General features: G+C 35.9%; 1 protein-coding gene across 7 annotated transcripts in view; it reads right to left on the bottom strand.

Moving 5' to 3' along the window:
* The window catches only part of EML6 (EMAP like 6), a 123,846-nt gene that overhangs the window by 77,014 nt on the left and 32,736 nt on the right, over window positions 1-14,096 (bottom strand). For all 7 annotated transcript variants that reach the window (XR_008234701.1, XM_052783947.1, XM_052783948.1 and 4 more), the window contains exons 2-3: window positions 7,729-7,888; window positions 1,582-1,680 (exon numbers count right to left, since the gene is read on the bottom strand). Coding sequence is in view for 6 of the 7 variants with exons in the window: in XM_052783947.1 (XP_052639907.1) it covers window positions 1,582-1,680; window positions 7,729-7,888 (259 nt within the window). In the remaining variant the exon portion in view is untranslated. The remainder of the gene's footprint in view (window positions 1-1,581; window positions 1,681-7,728; window positions 7,889-14,096) is intronic.

Below are 14,096 nucleotides of genomic sequence, written 5' to 3'. Positions count from 1 at the left end.
AGAACAAACTCACAGTGTATTCTATGTCTATGGGATTATGCCAAATGAAAAATATTGTATAAAGTTTGGAAACAAAAAGTTTGTATTTTGGCCCAGATTTTCAACAATATGTCATTTTTTTTAGACTTTTAACCTCTGGCATTCAGCTTTTCAATGTCCAAGCTGAAAGCCAATGAGGTTACCACAATCATTAGTTACTTCAGGAAATGTATGCCTGTAGAGAAAGACAATGGGACTTTTTGATGCTTTTAGCTCTTCAGCTGTTAAGCATGAATCACAAGAGAATTTCAATCAGCTTACAGGAACATATTATCTTAAGCTTACCCATCATTCATTGTATACGTGAGGAAGCACTGCCTTCCTACAAAATATTTATAATCTTCATAAACATCAGGATTTACAGTAGTTCAAGTACTATTTTATTTAAATGTTGTTGGAACACACAAGGTATTTCACCTTCAGAAATGCTTTATGACTCCTGCACACTAAGTCATCATAACTTGTGGCCTAATGAGATATGCATTATTTCCCACTCCCTCTTCAGTGCAAAATCTCCTTTTTCTGGTTGTGAAAGTCTACTGGGACTAAGGTTTTGGTACTTCTTGCCTGTCCTGGAGTCTTCTGCTAATTCAGAACCTGATCTTGTACCTACTGAGGCCAGTAGCAAAACTTTCACTGATGTAACTGGGAAATGAATCAGTTCTGAAAGAGAAATTTGAGTAAGGACTAAGATTCTGTTGTGTTGTGAACATTGTAAATAAAAATGAACCACCAGATTTATTCAGATGACACATGAGATGCAGATGGACTGTATGTACACAAAAATTGTAAGGAAGGGTTTAGTCTGCTGCTTTGCATATATAAATACTCCATCGTGTAGTAAAACATTATAAAACCTCAATATTATAACATTCTAACATGTTATAATATCTTAATATGGGTAAGAGAAAAGTTGTCAGTATGTGTCCATAATTTATTTCATTGTATACATGCTTGTGTTTATATATGTTGGGGAGGTATTTTGCTTATGCTAAACCTGTTTAAATATTTCCTAATCCTGAATAATATTCTAAACTCAAACCTGTTCAGTTCTCATATTTACTGAGGTTACGATCCTTTACCTGAAGTTAATAGATATAAAAGGATTGTTTATCCTAATTATGTTTCTTCTACAGGTAACTGTCTTAAGCAAAAATAAAAGGGAGATAATTAAACTTTCCCTCAGGATAAACTGTCTTTTTTACATATTCAGAAAGAACATTGTCTTTGTCCATTGAGCTAGCATTTCACATCTCATATAAAGAGCTATAAATCATCCTCATCACTGTGTAGTCACAAAGCATTTCCTCCCTAGGCTTACCAGACAGTCAGCTGAAGAATCCATCATGCGCCTCATTTACTAACACAGTGCTTCGTGCTATGTCTGGCATAGTGAGAATAAATAAATGCCTTGTTCAGTATTTTAAAAAGCTGCGTAGAATGATCAAAAATATCTTTTCATTAACCTAATATAAACAAAAATTATTTTTAAACACTTTTGCAACTCCCAGACAAAATTCAGTAAACCCTTCATACAATTACCCTGTCTGAATGGCCTGTAGCTGTTGCCAGTAGTTTTCCTCTCTTCCAGTCCCAAATACACACTGTATTTTTGGCATCCAGTCCCACTGAAGCTAAACGCTAAGGGAAAACAATAGTAATCCAGTTAACAGAAAATCAACTTAAAAAAAAATCACTTTACTGTCATACAGATTATTATGTGTACAAATTGATTTTCCCACATGTGACATGTGTTTGAACCACATTGCAAAGGCACCATCGAGATACTCACACTTATCACTTACTCACTGGAGAAAGCACTGAAATTTCTAATGTTTCCTAAAAAGTCAGGTTATTAATTTCAGGTTACCAATGTCTCAAGTACAATTCTTATAATGAAATATTTGAGGTGCTTGTTTCAGGTGCACACCATTCTAGTGTTTTGATTTATTAATCTGATAATAAAAGTGAATGGGAAATAAAAGCTCTCACTATTTCCAAATACAGTTTTGTTCATTATGGTTGATTTTGTGGAGCTTTAGAATGAGGATTCGATATACTTTTAATAATTGCCTTTTACATAGCTTAGTATATTAAATCACCAATTAAAATAACTAAAATTAGTAATTAATCACCAAATTAACTAAAATTATTGATTAAAATGATTAATTAGTCACCAATTAAAAGAACTAATAATTTTAATACCTTTACATCTCAATAATGCAAGAAAGAAAAATAAAAAATTAAAATGGAAGGGAAAATCTGGAGAGGAGAAGGTCTTTGTCCATTGCGCTAGACTTACGTGGACTGCATACATCTGCAACACATCCAGAAGTTCAATGGTTATTGTGGAGGTTGTAGGTTTTTTCCCTTCCAGTGACTGTGCTAATTATGTCCAACTTTACATGATTTCCATCAGAGTTTCTTATTAGGTGAGAGGTCTTTGACTGCAGACCAGAGATGGTAGAACTGGGTGTTGTGATCTGTACAAGTGCAAAGACTAAGCTAGTGCCAAACATAACAGCAACGGTATATAATGGATGTGATGCCAACGTATGGTGGATAGGGGATATATAATGGATATGTCCAACAGATATTAGTAAAAGGAATAGGCCTAACTTGTACCATGGGAAGATGAGACTGTTTTCACAGGAAACAATCTTGTAGCTCAGTAACATGACTTCTTAAAAACAGCCATATCTGTTGTGTCCATACTGCCTGTCCCTTGTTCTTCTTATTGTCCTGTCTAATAACTTCTTATCACAAGGAATTAACAGTGCAACTGAAGCTCCTAAGCATTTTGCTCCATTATAGGAAAGCCTGCACTTCAAGAACATGCAATAAATGAAGCCTTCCTTTTTGCCTCAGAGACAAAGATCAGCAGATGAACCATCTGGTCCAAATGGACATATGTTTCAGGCATTACATTGACTAGATCTCTTCCTTGAAGTTTTGCTTCAAGATGACGACTTGCAAACCGAATCTCTTCAATTGAATTTCCTTCATAGAATCATAGAATCATTTCGGTTGGAAAAGACCTTCAACTAAATGTCCACTATTTTTTGGCTCAAATTTTCAATAGGCAAATTGTTTAAAGTCTGGACATGTCTATGATAATACAAAAGGACTGAGCCAGCAAATAAAACAAGTGTAATTACCAGAGATTCCTCTAAAATGCTATATTAGAAAAAATACTAATTGCAGTAAGGCTATAAACTACTGTACAACTGAGAGAAGAAATCACTATTCACAAAGAAACAGAAGGGTCCGGTTTTCATTCCGTAGCAAAATAATTCAGAGGCAAAGTACTCCATGCCTTTTCATGCCATTTATAATCAGAAAAACGTAGTGTACATCTTCTTTCTTAGGAGAGCCACTATCAAAAGCTTCTGGTTTAAATGCAGTAGGTACACATGCACCCTTCACGGTCTTCTTAATAGTTACAGTTCCTCTATTTTAGAGCAATGAAATATATCTTTTTAAACTTTGGTTTTATGGGATTTAACAACATGCATTATGCCTAATGCAATACCTGACCTCTGCCTAGTGAATAATGCATAACCCAACCAATATCCTACCAGCAAATGTACTAAGCAATATGGTATTAATGAAAAAAAAAAAAAAAAAAATCAACCAAATCATCAAAAAACCCCTAAAACCTATTTACAGACTTACACCACAAGTTCCTGAGTCCAGTCTACTTTCATATTGTCTTTCACTGAAATAAAAATACCTGAGGTCTTGTTAAACCAAACTGTGTGAGAATCTATTGCAGGAACTTGCAAGACACCAAGTAGTCAGAGGACTTGATTATAATATATTACATCAAAATCTATTTGAAAACTCTCCATATGTGAGTCCTTGAAATGGTAGATAAAGGTAGGTTCAAAATTTGGGGTTCTATTGCTAGATGTGATAGAACCCCAAATTTTTTCTCAGATGCATACTGAATATCTGCATCTAACCTAGGACAACATGCTTGATTATCAGATGTATGGTAATGAAGGAAAATGAAAATCAAATATGGGAAAGAATGAACATGCTCCTGCCAGTTACCAACATAAAAATATTTATTTTCAGAAAGGACTATTATTGTAGCAAAAATAAGTTTTATTCACCCTTGAGCAATCAACACCTACCCAGGGGTTTGGATGTACTGATCAAAACACAAGATATTTTTCATGGAACCTTCACTGATTCCAACTTTTTCTCACCTCTTTTATACTGTTCTTTTCACCATGGAAACCATGGCAGTACTTACAGTATCTTAGATTCATGATGTGAACAACCTCAGACCTGAACTGTAACTACCAGTCAGGAAATTACAATTAGCGGGGTAGATGGACAGTGAAAGTACTAGGGGAAATTAAGAAATACTTTATATATTCCTTTAACATAGGTCTACTGAGGAAGGTCTCCTGCTGGCAGAAAAGTGATAAATGCTGATTCTCCTTTTTGGTTGAAACACTTACACTTTTAGTCCTCCTTCTGGAAGACAATTTGACAGAATTCTGTTCAGAGAATTCACAGAACTACCAGAAGAAAATATCTGCCAAGTAGTTTATGCACATAATTAAACAATTATTTTTAAATCTACACAGATTTAAAGATCTGACTAAAGAAGCCTACTGCTACCTAACGCCAAATTTAGAAAAGTATGTATGTGTTATGGCAGTGCCCTCCTCACTCCATTTCTAAAAAAAAAATTATTTTTAGAAAGCACACAAAAAAGGTTCATCTAAAATAACTCAGAACAGAAATTGTACTGTATAGTATTGGTGAAATACTTCAATATTAAAGTCATCAGCTTTGTGGGTAATTCTGTGACGGGTAGATGTTAGTACTTTTAAGGAGAAACTGCAGTTAATTCCCGATTCAACAAAAGACATTTTTACTTATAGGCAAACTGGCAGCTCTTCATTAAACATTTGAACAAAGTGCAGCTTCCTTCCAGCCAAATATCATCTCCTGGTCATATAGAAAAAGCCCAAACTAAAACACGTATTTTTAAATAGCTACAGTTCTGCAAGATATTCAGCTCCCATCAGGAGTAAATTTCCTAAAATAGGATTTGTCTCCAAATAAAATATATTTGTCTCCAAATTTAAAGCTGTACTGAAGATACGTAAAATAAAGGAAGCATATAAGCTATCCCCTGATTTAAGCTGCATATTGATCTTCTCCATATAAGAGATAACAAATCCTGTCTACTCTCCATTACCCAGTTTGCAGTAAATTATGCCAGGGAAGCACTGCAGAAACTAAGCTCCATGCAGTGTCACCTCAAGTCCAGCAGGGAGTAATATTTCAGAACTAATTCATCTGAATGCCTGAAACAGACACCCTGGCATTTCTGGTACAAGAAGAGCTAATTAACTTGGCTAAAATATAGATGCAGTGCCACTATTTTGAGACCCACACTAAATCCACATACTGGAGCTGTGCAGCATTCAACACAGCAGCTACCCTTGGAACCAGAAGCTGTGCACAGCGGAGTGAGAGGAAGCCAAGCTGACGTTATGGGGATCCAGCTCAGGTAGAGAAGCAGAATTATCTGGGCTTTTCCTCAGTCTACTTTTATTTAGAAAGTGGACAGCTGACAGAGTTAGCAGAGAGAAGAATACATTTCTTATTGCATCTATACCTTACATGATTGCTAAATTGATTTGTGTTTGGGGCTAAAATACAAATCTTTCTTGGATGTTAATAGACATTCAATATAAAAGAATGAAAGGTGTGCATTAGAAGGAAAGGTGCGAGCAATATATGCGAAGTCTATTTTGTCCTATCACAAGGTGCCAGCTCTCTTGTGTGTGCTGACTAAATAAACTGGAACTGCTAACAGCTCTGAATTCCAAATACTCAAAAGTCTTTCTACCATGCCCTTTAATTTTGGCTCAGCACTTCAGCTTCTTCTGCAAAGCCAGAAAGAGCAACAAAAAGCCAAGATACATTATCCATATTTATGTTTTCCAGCATTGGTCTTTCTCCAGATATAAAAGCGTTCTGTGCAAATTTTTATTTCCAGAATAAACTGCAACTTTTTCAGCATTTCCAGAAACAGAACGTTACTGTTCTGCAAGATCAACACAGCAGTTAGTTCAGTTTTTAATCACAACAAGGCACCCAGCAGGATTTTCAGAAGACCCTCCACCTTTAACTCATACTGACTGGGCTCTTTGGTGAGTCTTTATTGCCATTAGGTGCCTAAATAGGTTTAAAAAAAAAGTTTATCCATCAGTCTTCTGAAGTTAAAAATGAGAGAAAATTTTAAGAACAGGTATCTCTGAATGAACAATATCTTGGCAAATATTATAGCATTAGAAAATTTGTCCTGTTGATTTAGGGGTTTTCTCATTTGATTTTTTGTTCCACAATTCCCAGGAACACCTTTTTCTTTAATTAGAATTGGCACATGAGATGTCAGAGGAAATGGCTTTACTTTAAGAAAACTGGAAGAAGATGGTTGAAAACTAGGCTTAAAATAGAAATCTAGTTCCACTTATTAATGAGGAAATATAATCCATAGTGCTGTTTAGTAATTCAAGTTACTCAATGCTTTTTAAAAACGTTAAAGGCAATTGCTCATGTTGGTGTCCTTCATTTCAGATTAATCTTTAAACTGAATATACACAAGATAATGCACAATAAAAAGTACTTTTGCTTCATGTGAGAATACATTTTATGCATTGTATGGCCAGTTCTGATCTCAGGAAGAGTAATAAAAGCACTATGTGGTCAGTGGAAAAGTAGCTAGGCATATCACAATAAAGCACTTGTCAATAGACAGCTAACCATCTAGTACGTGATTTTAAGAAAATCTCTAAAGGCAGTTCTGCCCAATTGGGATTCAATTCTGAGGTACACAAGCAAATACAAAAACCAATAAGGATCTCTGCAAAAATCCCGGTATCAGCTGATCTAAACATTCCTAAAAATATTTTAGCAAGCAGCTATAAAGTGTGACCACAGCATTACACCAGAAAACTCATTTGGCTATCAATAATGACAAAATGGCACAGATAGTTATTTATAAAACTATGAATGTGAAATATTTCTCAGGTTTATGCGAATTGTAGATCTATTTTCCTCCTACTTCATTCACAACTGAATGCTTTTAATAGTTCACCTCCAGGGGAAGAAAAAATAAATCAATGTGTTTAGCTGTGAATAGCCCACTATTTTCTTACATTTTAAATTTTGTCTCAAAATATCATATAATCTAATCACATTGTACAAAGCCACACACTCTGTGTCCTAACCCCATTATTCAATTAAGTTGACTGTGCACCCCAGCCAATGAGACTCTCCTAGCAGTGAGATTACTGGAGTTCCTCTGCCAAAAAAGCTGCAAGACTGTGAGGACTTTGCCAGGAACTGATCTCTTTGAACAGTAGGTGACAAGAGTGTGGTGAAGCTATTACATTTGAGCCACAGAGGGCCTTTTCTTCTATGGGTATTTGTCCAACACCCAATGCCTCTACTTGACTTGAATGCTAGGTTGTGGTTTTCATCTCAAAAACATCTTCTTTGAAAGAGCTGTATTTGCAGTCCTTGCATTAAAAATTTAATTGTAATAGGAGTTTCAGTACTACAGCCATATAGCTACACAAAATACTTTAATGTGCATATCTTCTAGAAGCAGAAATCAAACTAAATTCAAAACACAGAGAAAGAAGATATACAAACCTGGCCATCTGAATCAAAAGCTAAGCAGGCAACTCCATGTGTATGTGCATCCTTAAGAACAGACACAGTCTGTACACGGTAGGAATCCCAGATGCAAATGTAAGGGTCTTTTCCAACCTGCCCTGTAGCTACTAAAGTTTTATCCGGGTGAACTGCAAGGCTGAAATAGAACACAGTTGAAGTTATAATACGCTTTCTGAATCAGTAAAATAGTATAAAATATAAAAATTAAATTTAAAAATAACTTTATTTTTTTTAGTTCTCAAAAACTTCAACTCCTTTGGATTTATTGGACTGATCATATCAACTGACTTCAAAACTCAGTCTATCCCATTATTTACTTAAAATAATGTGTTTTACTGAGACCAGCATGGCTAGTGCAGAATACAATTTATCATGTAATAATATTTTAACTAGGCAATTTAAGGAAAACATAACTGAATGAGCACACAGGCTTTTATCTTAGTCTTTCATAGCTTTATGAAGTCAGTGGATGGTTTTCTACAATTTATTCCTCTTTTACACATCAGCTCAAATATTCTGAAATATGGACCAGTGGCTGAGTAATGGATATTTTTCACTATGAAAGCTACATGCAAGAAATCCTCTCATCTTTACATGCTTAAAGATAGTAACCTCAAAAGAGACAGAGAAATAAATTATTTCTCCTATATTTGAAGAACAATGACATATGTATTTTAAGATCTACTTCTAGTTACTGCTGCCTAAGGAGAGGTAAAATTTACTGTACCTTTGTTAATTTACCTCATGTTCTCTAACAGCCAGTTAGAAACAGTACTTTGCACAAAAGCTGTCACATCAAGCCATATTTCTACTACTTAAATCCGAGAAAGGTGCCAGTGTTTCAAAAACTGTTTCCTGGTTTTCAGTGATTAAATTCACTAGCATCCAGAAGACGTGCTTTGACCTACTCTTACACATTTATTAAGCATATTAAACACTGAACTTTTTTATTCTCTCTAGTATTTGTACAGATATGCTAATGCAAGCTGCATTCTAATGCGGGCTCTGTCAGCAGAATTAAACTGTATTTCTGTTCACAGTCCTTCAGATAGGAAAATCTCCACCAGACAGCCCACAGCATCCTTCTCCCTTACCCTTGTCTAAGTGTGAACACTAACATTTACTTCCATTTTGTTGTGCTGGAAGCATTTCTCTTAGATGTCAAATATTTTCTGGAAGCAAGCAGTAGCATCATTTAAAAAAAAAAAAAAATCGACTAATAATTATATTTTCCTCATCACACATAATAGATTTTCACTGTAACACAAAAGACAAAAGGTCACCATTTACCAAACTTCATCCAACGTTAACAAGAGAAATGAAGGCTATCGGTAGTGACACAGTACCAGAAGCTGCTCTTTGCAATTATTCTGAGCTATTGTCAAGTTACCCTTCAACCTTTGAGGTATTCTCTTTGACAAAACCCAGAGGATCTAGCTTGGGGATGTTTGTTAGTAATGAAAAACCCTCCCCAAGGTGATATGAATACAAAGGCAGTTTTATACTCTCATCCAAGAAACAAATTTGAACAATGTCCGAGTATGTGAGCTACAGATGGAATAAGGAAAAATATCCTATTAATAAATTGACAGATGGCTTAGGGAAGCTGAATATTTCTTCTATCCCAGGAGTAGATAATACTAGTTATTAAGAAGAACTCATCAAAAAACTTAAGGAAGTTTCACAAACATATGTATTCAAATTTTTTTCATGTTAAAGAACAATTCATGAAAAAAGAACCATTTTAGCACAATGCCCAGTAAAACTTTTATCTGCTCCTGCACTTGCTCATTCCTCCTTTCCTTCTTAGGCTTGGATTCTACATTATACTGTGTGTCAACAAGTTCACCTCAATTCTAAACATATAAAGGATGACTCCACCACGCTTAAGCTGTGATTCCCGTAGTTAAGTTTGAATACTTTTCTTCAATGATAAGAACCAGATGGAAAAGATTAATTGGGCTAACTTATCTCACTGCTAGAACAGAACTGCAGCTTAATTATATCTACTGCTGTTTTGTACAGTTCAGTTTTCACATACTAGAACTTCCTATTTTACATTTTGTATCTCCAATCCTGGATATGAGGTTAAGAACAAGAACACATTTCCTACACCATAAATATGTCTGTACTGAAAGTATCTGTTATTTGTTTTATCTGTTTTGATGCATGAAGTAAACTTGTGGGGGAACTAAAATTAGGAACTAATATCAATTTTTGGCACCTAAGTAGTCTGATTTTTCAGAACCACTAAGGACATTCATCTCCCACTAACAGCCTTTACAATGCACTATAACTGCCTACGTTCAGTCTGGCTGTTAGATAACCAAGTGTTTATTTTTGGCAGACAGAACAGTGGGTTACAGAGTAAGGAAATGGAGTCCAATTTCAAGAACAAATCTTAGTGACTGTTTGATACCTGTATATGATTTACATGTTTGTTGTGTATTAAAATATAAAAATTGTATGTGCAGCCATACAATATTTCTGCTGTATGGGTCACTTCCTGCTGGCACAGGTTCTGCAACCTTCCCTGCCTTTTTAAAATGAGTATAAACTTCATTGCTTGTGTTTTGAACTGCTAGGTGCATTTATTCAACCTTTCTAAGTAAACGTGCTATCCTATATCTACACCATTTATAATGACACCACATCACTATTTGCGCCACTGGAAAACACTGAAATACTATGATATCAGTGCATTATGAAAACATGATTAGAATGATTAGGCATTCAGACAACAGCAATTTATGGCATAGAAAAATATTATTAGAGAATTGCTTCCTATTTGTTCCAACAGGAAGAACATCTAAAAACACAAAAGTCTTTGTCATGTAACCAGACAATTTTCTGCAAGTCACAGGCAACAGGTCTGCAGATACCTGTTTGAGATACACTAGTGTACATCACAGCTGTTCAACTAAAGAGAATGGCTGAACCACTGAGACTTAACATCTCTGAGCAAGCCATGAATTGCTTCACTCCCACACAACTTTACATCCCTAAGCCCGTACTTGCTTGCTCTGCCCGTCCACCAGATTTTGCACTCTTATCAGTGTATGTACTTTTGCAGACCTATTCTCACTATTAAGAATACATAACAGTTCCAGCACCTAATAACAATAACAAAAATAAAGTGGGAAAAATAAAATCAAGACTTACATCTTAAAACCATGAACATTTCTCTTAAATGTAATTCACATAATTCCTGTGCTTTTCCCGTAAGCGCACTGTACAAGTTATACTAGCAAAGGCTTTACTATCAATGACCAACGAAGAGCAGGGTTGCTCCATGAGGAAAGAGGAGGAGGGAACCAAGGGCAGCCATGGCAGCACATGCAGTGCCCTCACTGACCAGCCGTAGTCCCACAAGATCTAAGCAAGGTGGGCAGAAGAAATTTCGCAAGAAAATTTCTCCCTGCTTTCCAGGTTTGTGGGAAAAGGAAATGGATGCTCTCTTGCTAAAGAGTTGGGGTGGAAATGGAAAGGATGAAAGTAGCAGCAATAGCTGCTGGTACTGCTTGCTGGTAGTAGCAGTCACTTCCCCACACAACTCAACCTTCTCTCTGTGGGAACTGTAACAGGAGCAGATGCATATGTAGGGTAAGAGGCAGAGATCAACTGCTTTGGAAGTGCATCACCTTCCAGGGAAGGCAAAGAAAGCAAGGGCATTCCTGGCAGTCCGCTCTTCTGAGCAGCTGAATGCTTTTGTATATGCATAAAGCTAACTGTGAATTCCAAAAGCACTCTGATGTGTTTGCAAAAAATGTCTTTATTAAAGTGCCTCGCTAGGCACTTCTTTTAAGCAAACAATCCATTTAAAATGAACAAATAAACTTTAGGTAATATTTTAACATTACACCTTATTAATAAAAAGGTCCATTAGGAAGAAGAGATTTCAGGGAGCATTTCCTTTTCCTTCCCTTCCAAGATCAACAATTATGAATCTAGCTTCCAAGGCTAGAACCCTGTTAATTTAGGATAATTAAAGATGCCAGTCATGCATTCTGGCAGCGTCTGATGAAATGCTTTATAAAAGTCATTAGTGGATCCATCTGGTCTAGGGGCCTTGCCAGATGGTAAACTCTTACTACCTCCGCAATTTCTGTTGCAATAATATCTCACTCCAAGATTTTCTTTTTCTTTTAGAACCACATTAGAATTTCAAGGGACTGAAAGTATTTGTTTCTTGTCTATATTGTATTTTTGGGGGGTTTCTGTAACAGGTTCCATACACTTATATACACATACAATACAGATCTCAAGTTCAAAACTGAGGTGGAACTAGGTAAAAAAGTTTAGATATGGAATGCAAACTACTTCAAGTAGCTGAATTGAATATTAAATTGTTTAATTCAATATTAAATTGTAATTTCTGTATTTAAATTGTTCCCAAACTGCAGATAAAACAATTTTTTTCTTCATAAAGCACATAGTCAAGGAACCAAAGAATTACAGATACTGGAAAGAATGGATGACTGGGAAGAACAAAAAAGGGATGAGGGAATTGACGATGGTTGAGGAAGAGAGGTTCCAAGGAAAAAAGGCTCAGGGTGGGTTTAATGACAGTCTTCCAGAACATCAAAAGCAGTTATAGAGAAGGTGGAGGTACTCTTTTCACAAGGATGCGCAGTGAGAGGACAAAAGGCAAGAGACACAAGTTGCTTCATGGGCAATTCTGTCTGGATACAAGAAAAACATTCTTCACAATAAGAAGGATTAAAAATTGGGATAGGTTGCCCAGACAAGCAGTAGAATCCCCCTTGTTGGAAATGATTCAAGAGTTTGTTGGCTTGACAGGACTCTGGATAACCTAATCTAAGGCCATGATCTCAAGAGAAAATTCAACTGGATGATCTCTGGAGGCCCCTTCCAAACCAGACTTTTCTGTGATTCCAAATACTGAAATACATCAAGAAAGTCTAAAGTAATAAAAGTAAAAATGCATTTTGGCTCACAGCAGTTTACTTGCATTAGATAATTGCTCCTTGGTGCTGCAAAAAGAAAGCCACTCCTGTTATCTTTAATACACACATACGTAATTGATAAGTTCATGGAGATCTTGAAATGTGTGTATCAGATAAGAGATAGAAGTTTAAAACTCACTATTCTGGGTCTTTTAAATATATCACTGCACTATCCTATTTATCAGGTAGTCAAAACACATTGTCACTGCAGCAGCCAAAGGCTGAACGTTTGCTTTTATAGTTTTGAGTGTATAATTTTTCAAGGTATGTTTTCTATTTATGAATGCCTTTGTTAAACTGAATCTTTTTATAACCATCCTATTAACTATTCTTTGATTAACATGAATCAAGCAAATCCACTTTTCATGCAAACTAAAACTAGTTTCCAGAATGTCCCACCTGACAAACAAGAACTGCTTTTTGAAAGAGGAAGTAAACACCTACAGTTCTGAATGAAGTCAATGCAGACTGTGATTGAAAATCACTGTGTTAGATGGACTTGTCATCCATCTCTTGACAATGCAATTCATTCTCAGTGCTAGGGCTGTTTTGCACCTTAAAGCAGTGTGCAAATTTGATGCTATTCTAAAATAACTCTAGATAGTTAGACACCGATAAATTATTCTCTACTTCAAATCCATCCTGTTTTAAATTTGGAATAACTTTCATGTTTAGACAAACCTGTACAGAATTATGCAGTTTTATGTAACACAATGCTATACAATGATAATGTAGACTTGGGGAGTAACATGAGGTAAATTTAAAATCAAATTCCATAACAACGCAGATACTGTTTGTATATGATTATCCTTCAGAAATAAATGAAAGAATTTATTCTTTCTTGCTCAAAATCTGCTACAAACCCTACCGTTTAGCAGAACAGAGAACACAGTGGGTCTTTCCTCAGAATTTAGGTCAAACTTGTTGCAAGGTACTCAGGGCACTCACTGTGCTGTGCTTGAATGACGGACAGATAAATAACACAACCACGTTTCTTCTTAAGACTTTTTCTCTGTAGCAAAAAATATCTCTGAAGAAAATATATTTCCAAGAAGCTCCAAGCCTGCCCTGAAATAGGCCATTATGTGCCAGTAGGTATTTTCTTCTTGGTTGCCTCCTTCTGCTCCGTACTGTTTGTTTTCAGTGTGGAAAGAAGTGACACTTTCAAGATCCTGACGGGCCAGCAGGCATGTCTGAAGACCAGGGATCTTTCCAGCTACATTTTACTGCTCACACAGTGCTAAGGACAGAATTGTCTTCACATGTCAGTGAAGAACGCAAACAGTCTTTCAGGACTTCCTCATTTCACAGAACAAAATGAGTTTCTTTCCTCAGTTGTGGGGTCAAAAGTGAAGACTATAACTCACTTTACAGGCA

Source organism: Harpia harpyja, chromosome 4 (assembly GCF_026419915.1).
Source record: "Harpia harpyja isolate bHarHar1 chromosome 4, bHarHar1 primary haplotype, whole genome shotgun sequence".
Taxonomy (NCBI): Eukaryota; Metazoa; Chordata; class Aves; order Accipitriformes; family Accipitridae; genus Harpia; species Harpia harpyja.
The sequence above is the reverse complement of the archived record's forward strand: the minus strand, read 5'-3'. Positions and strand labels throughout refer to the sequence as shown.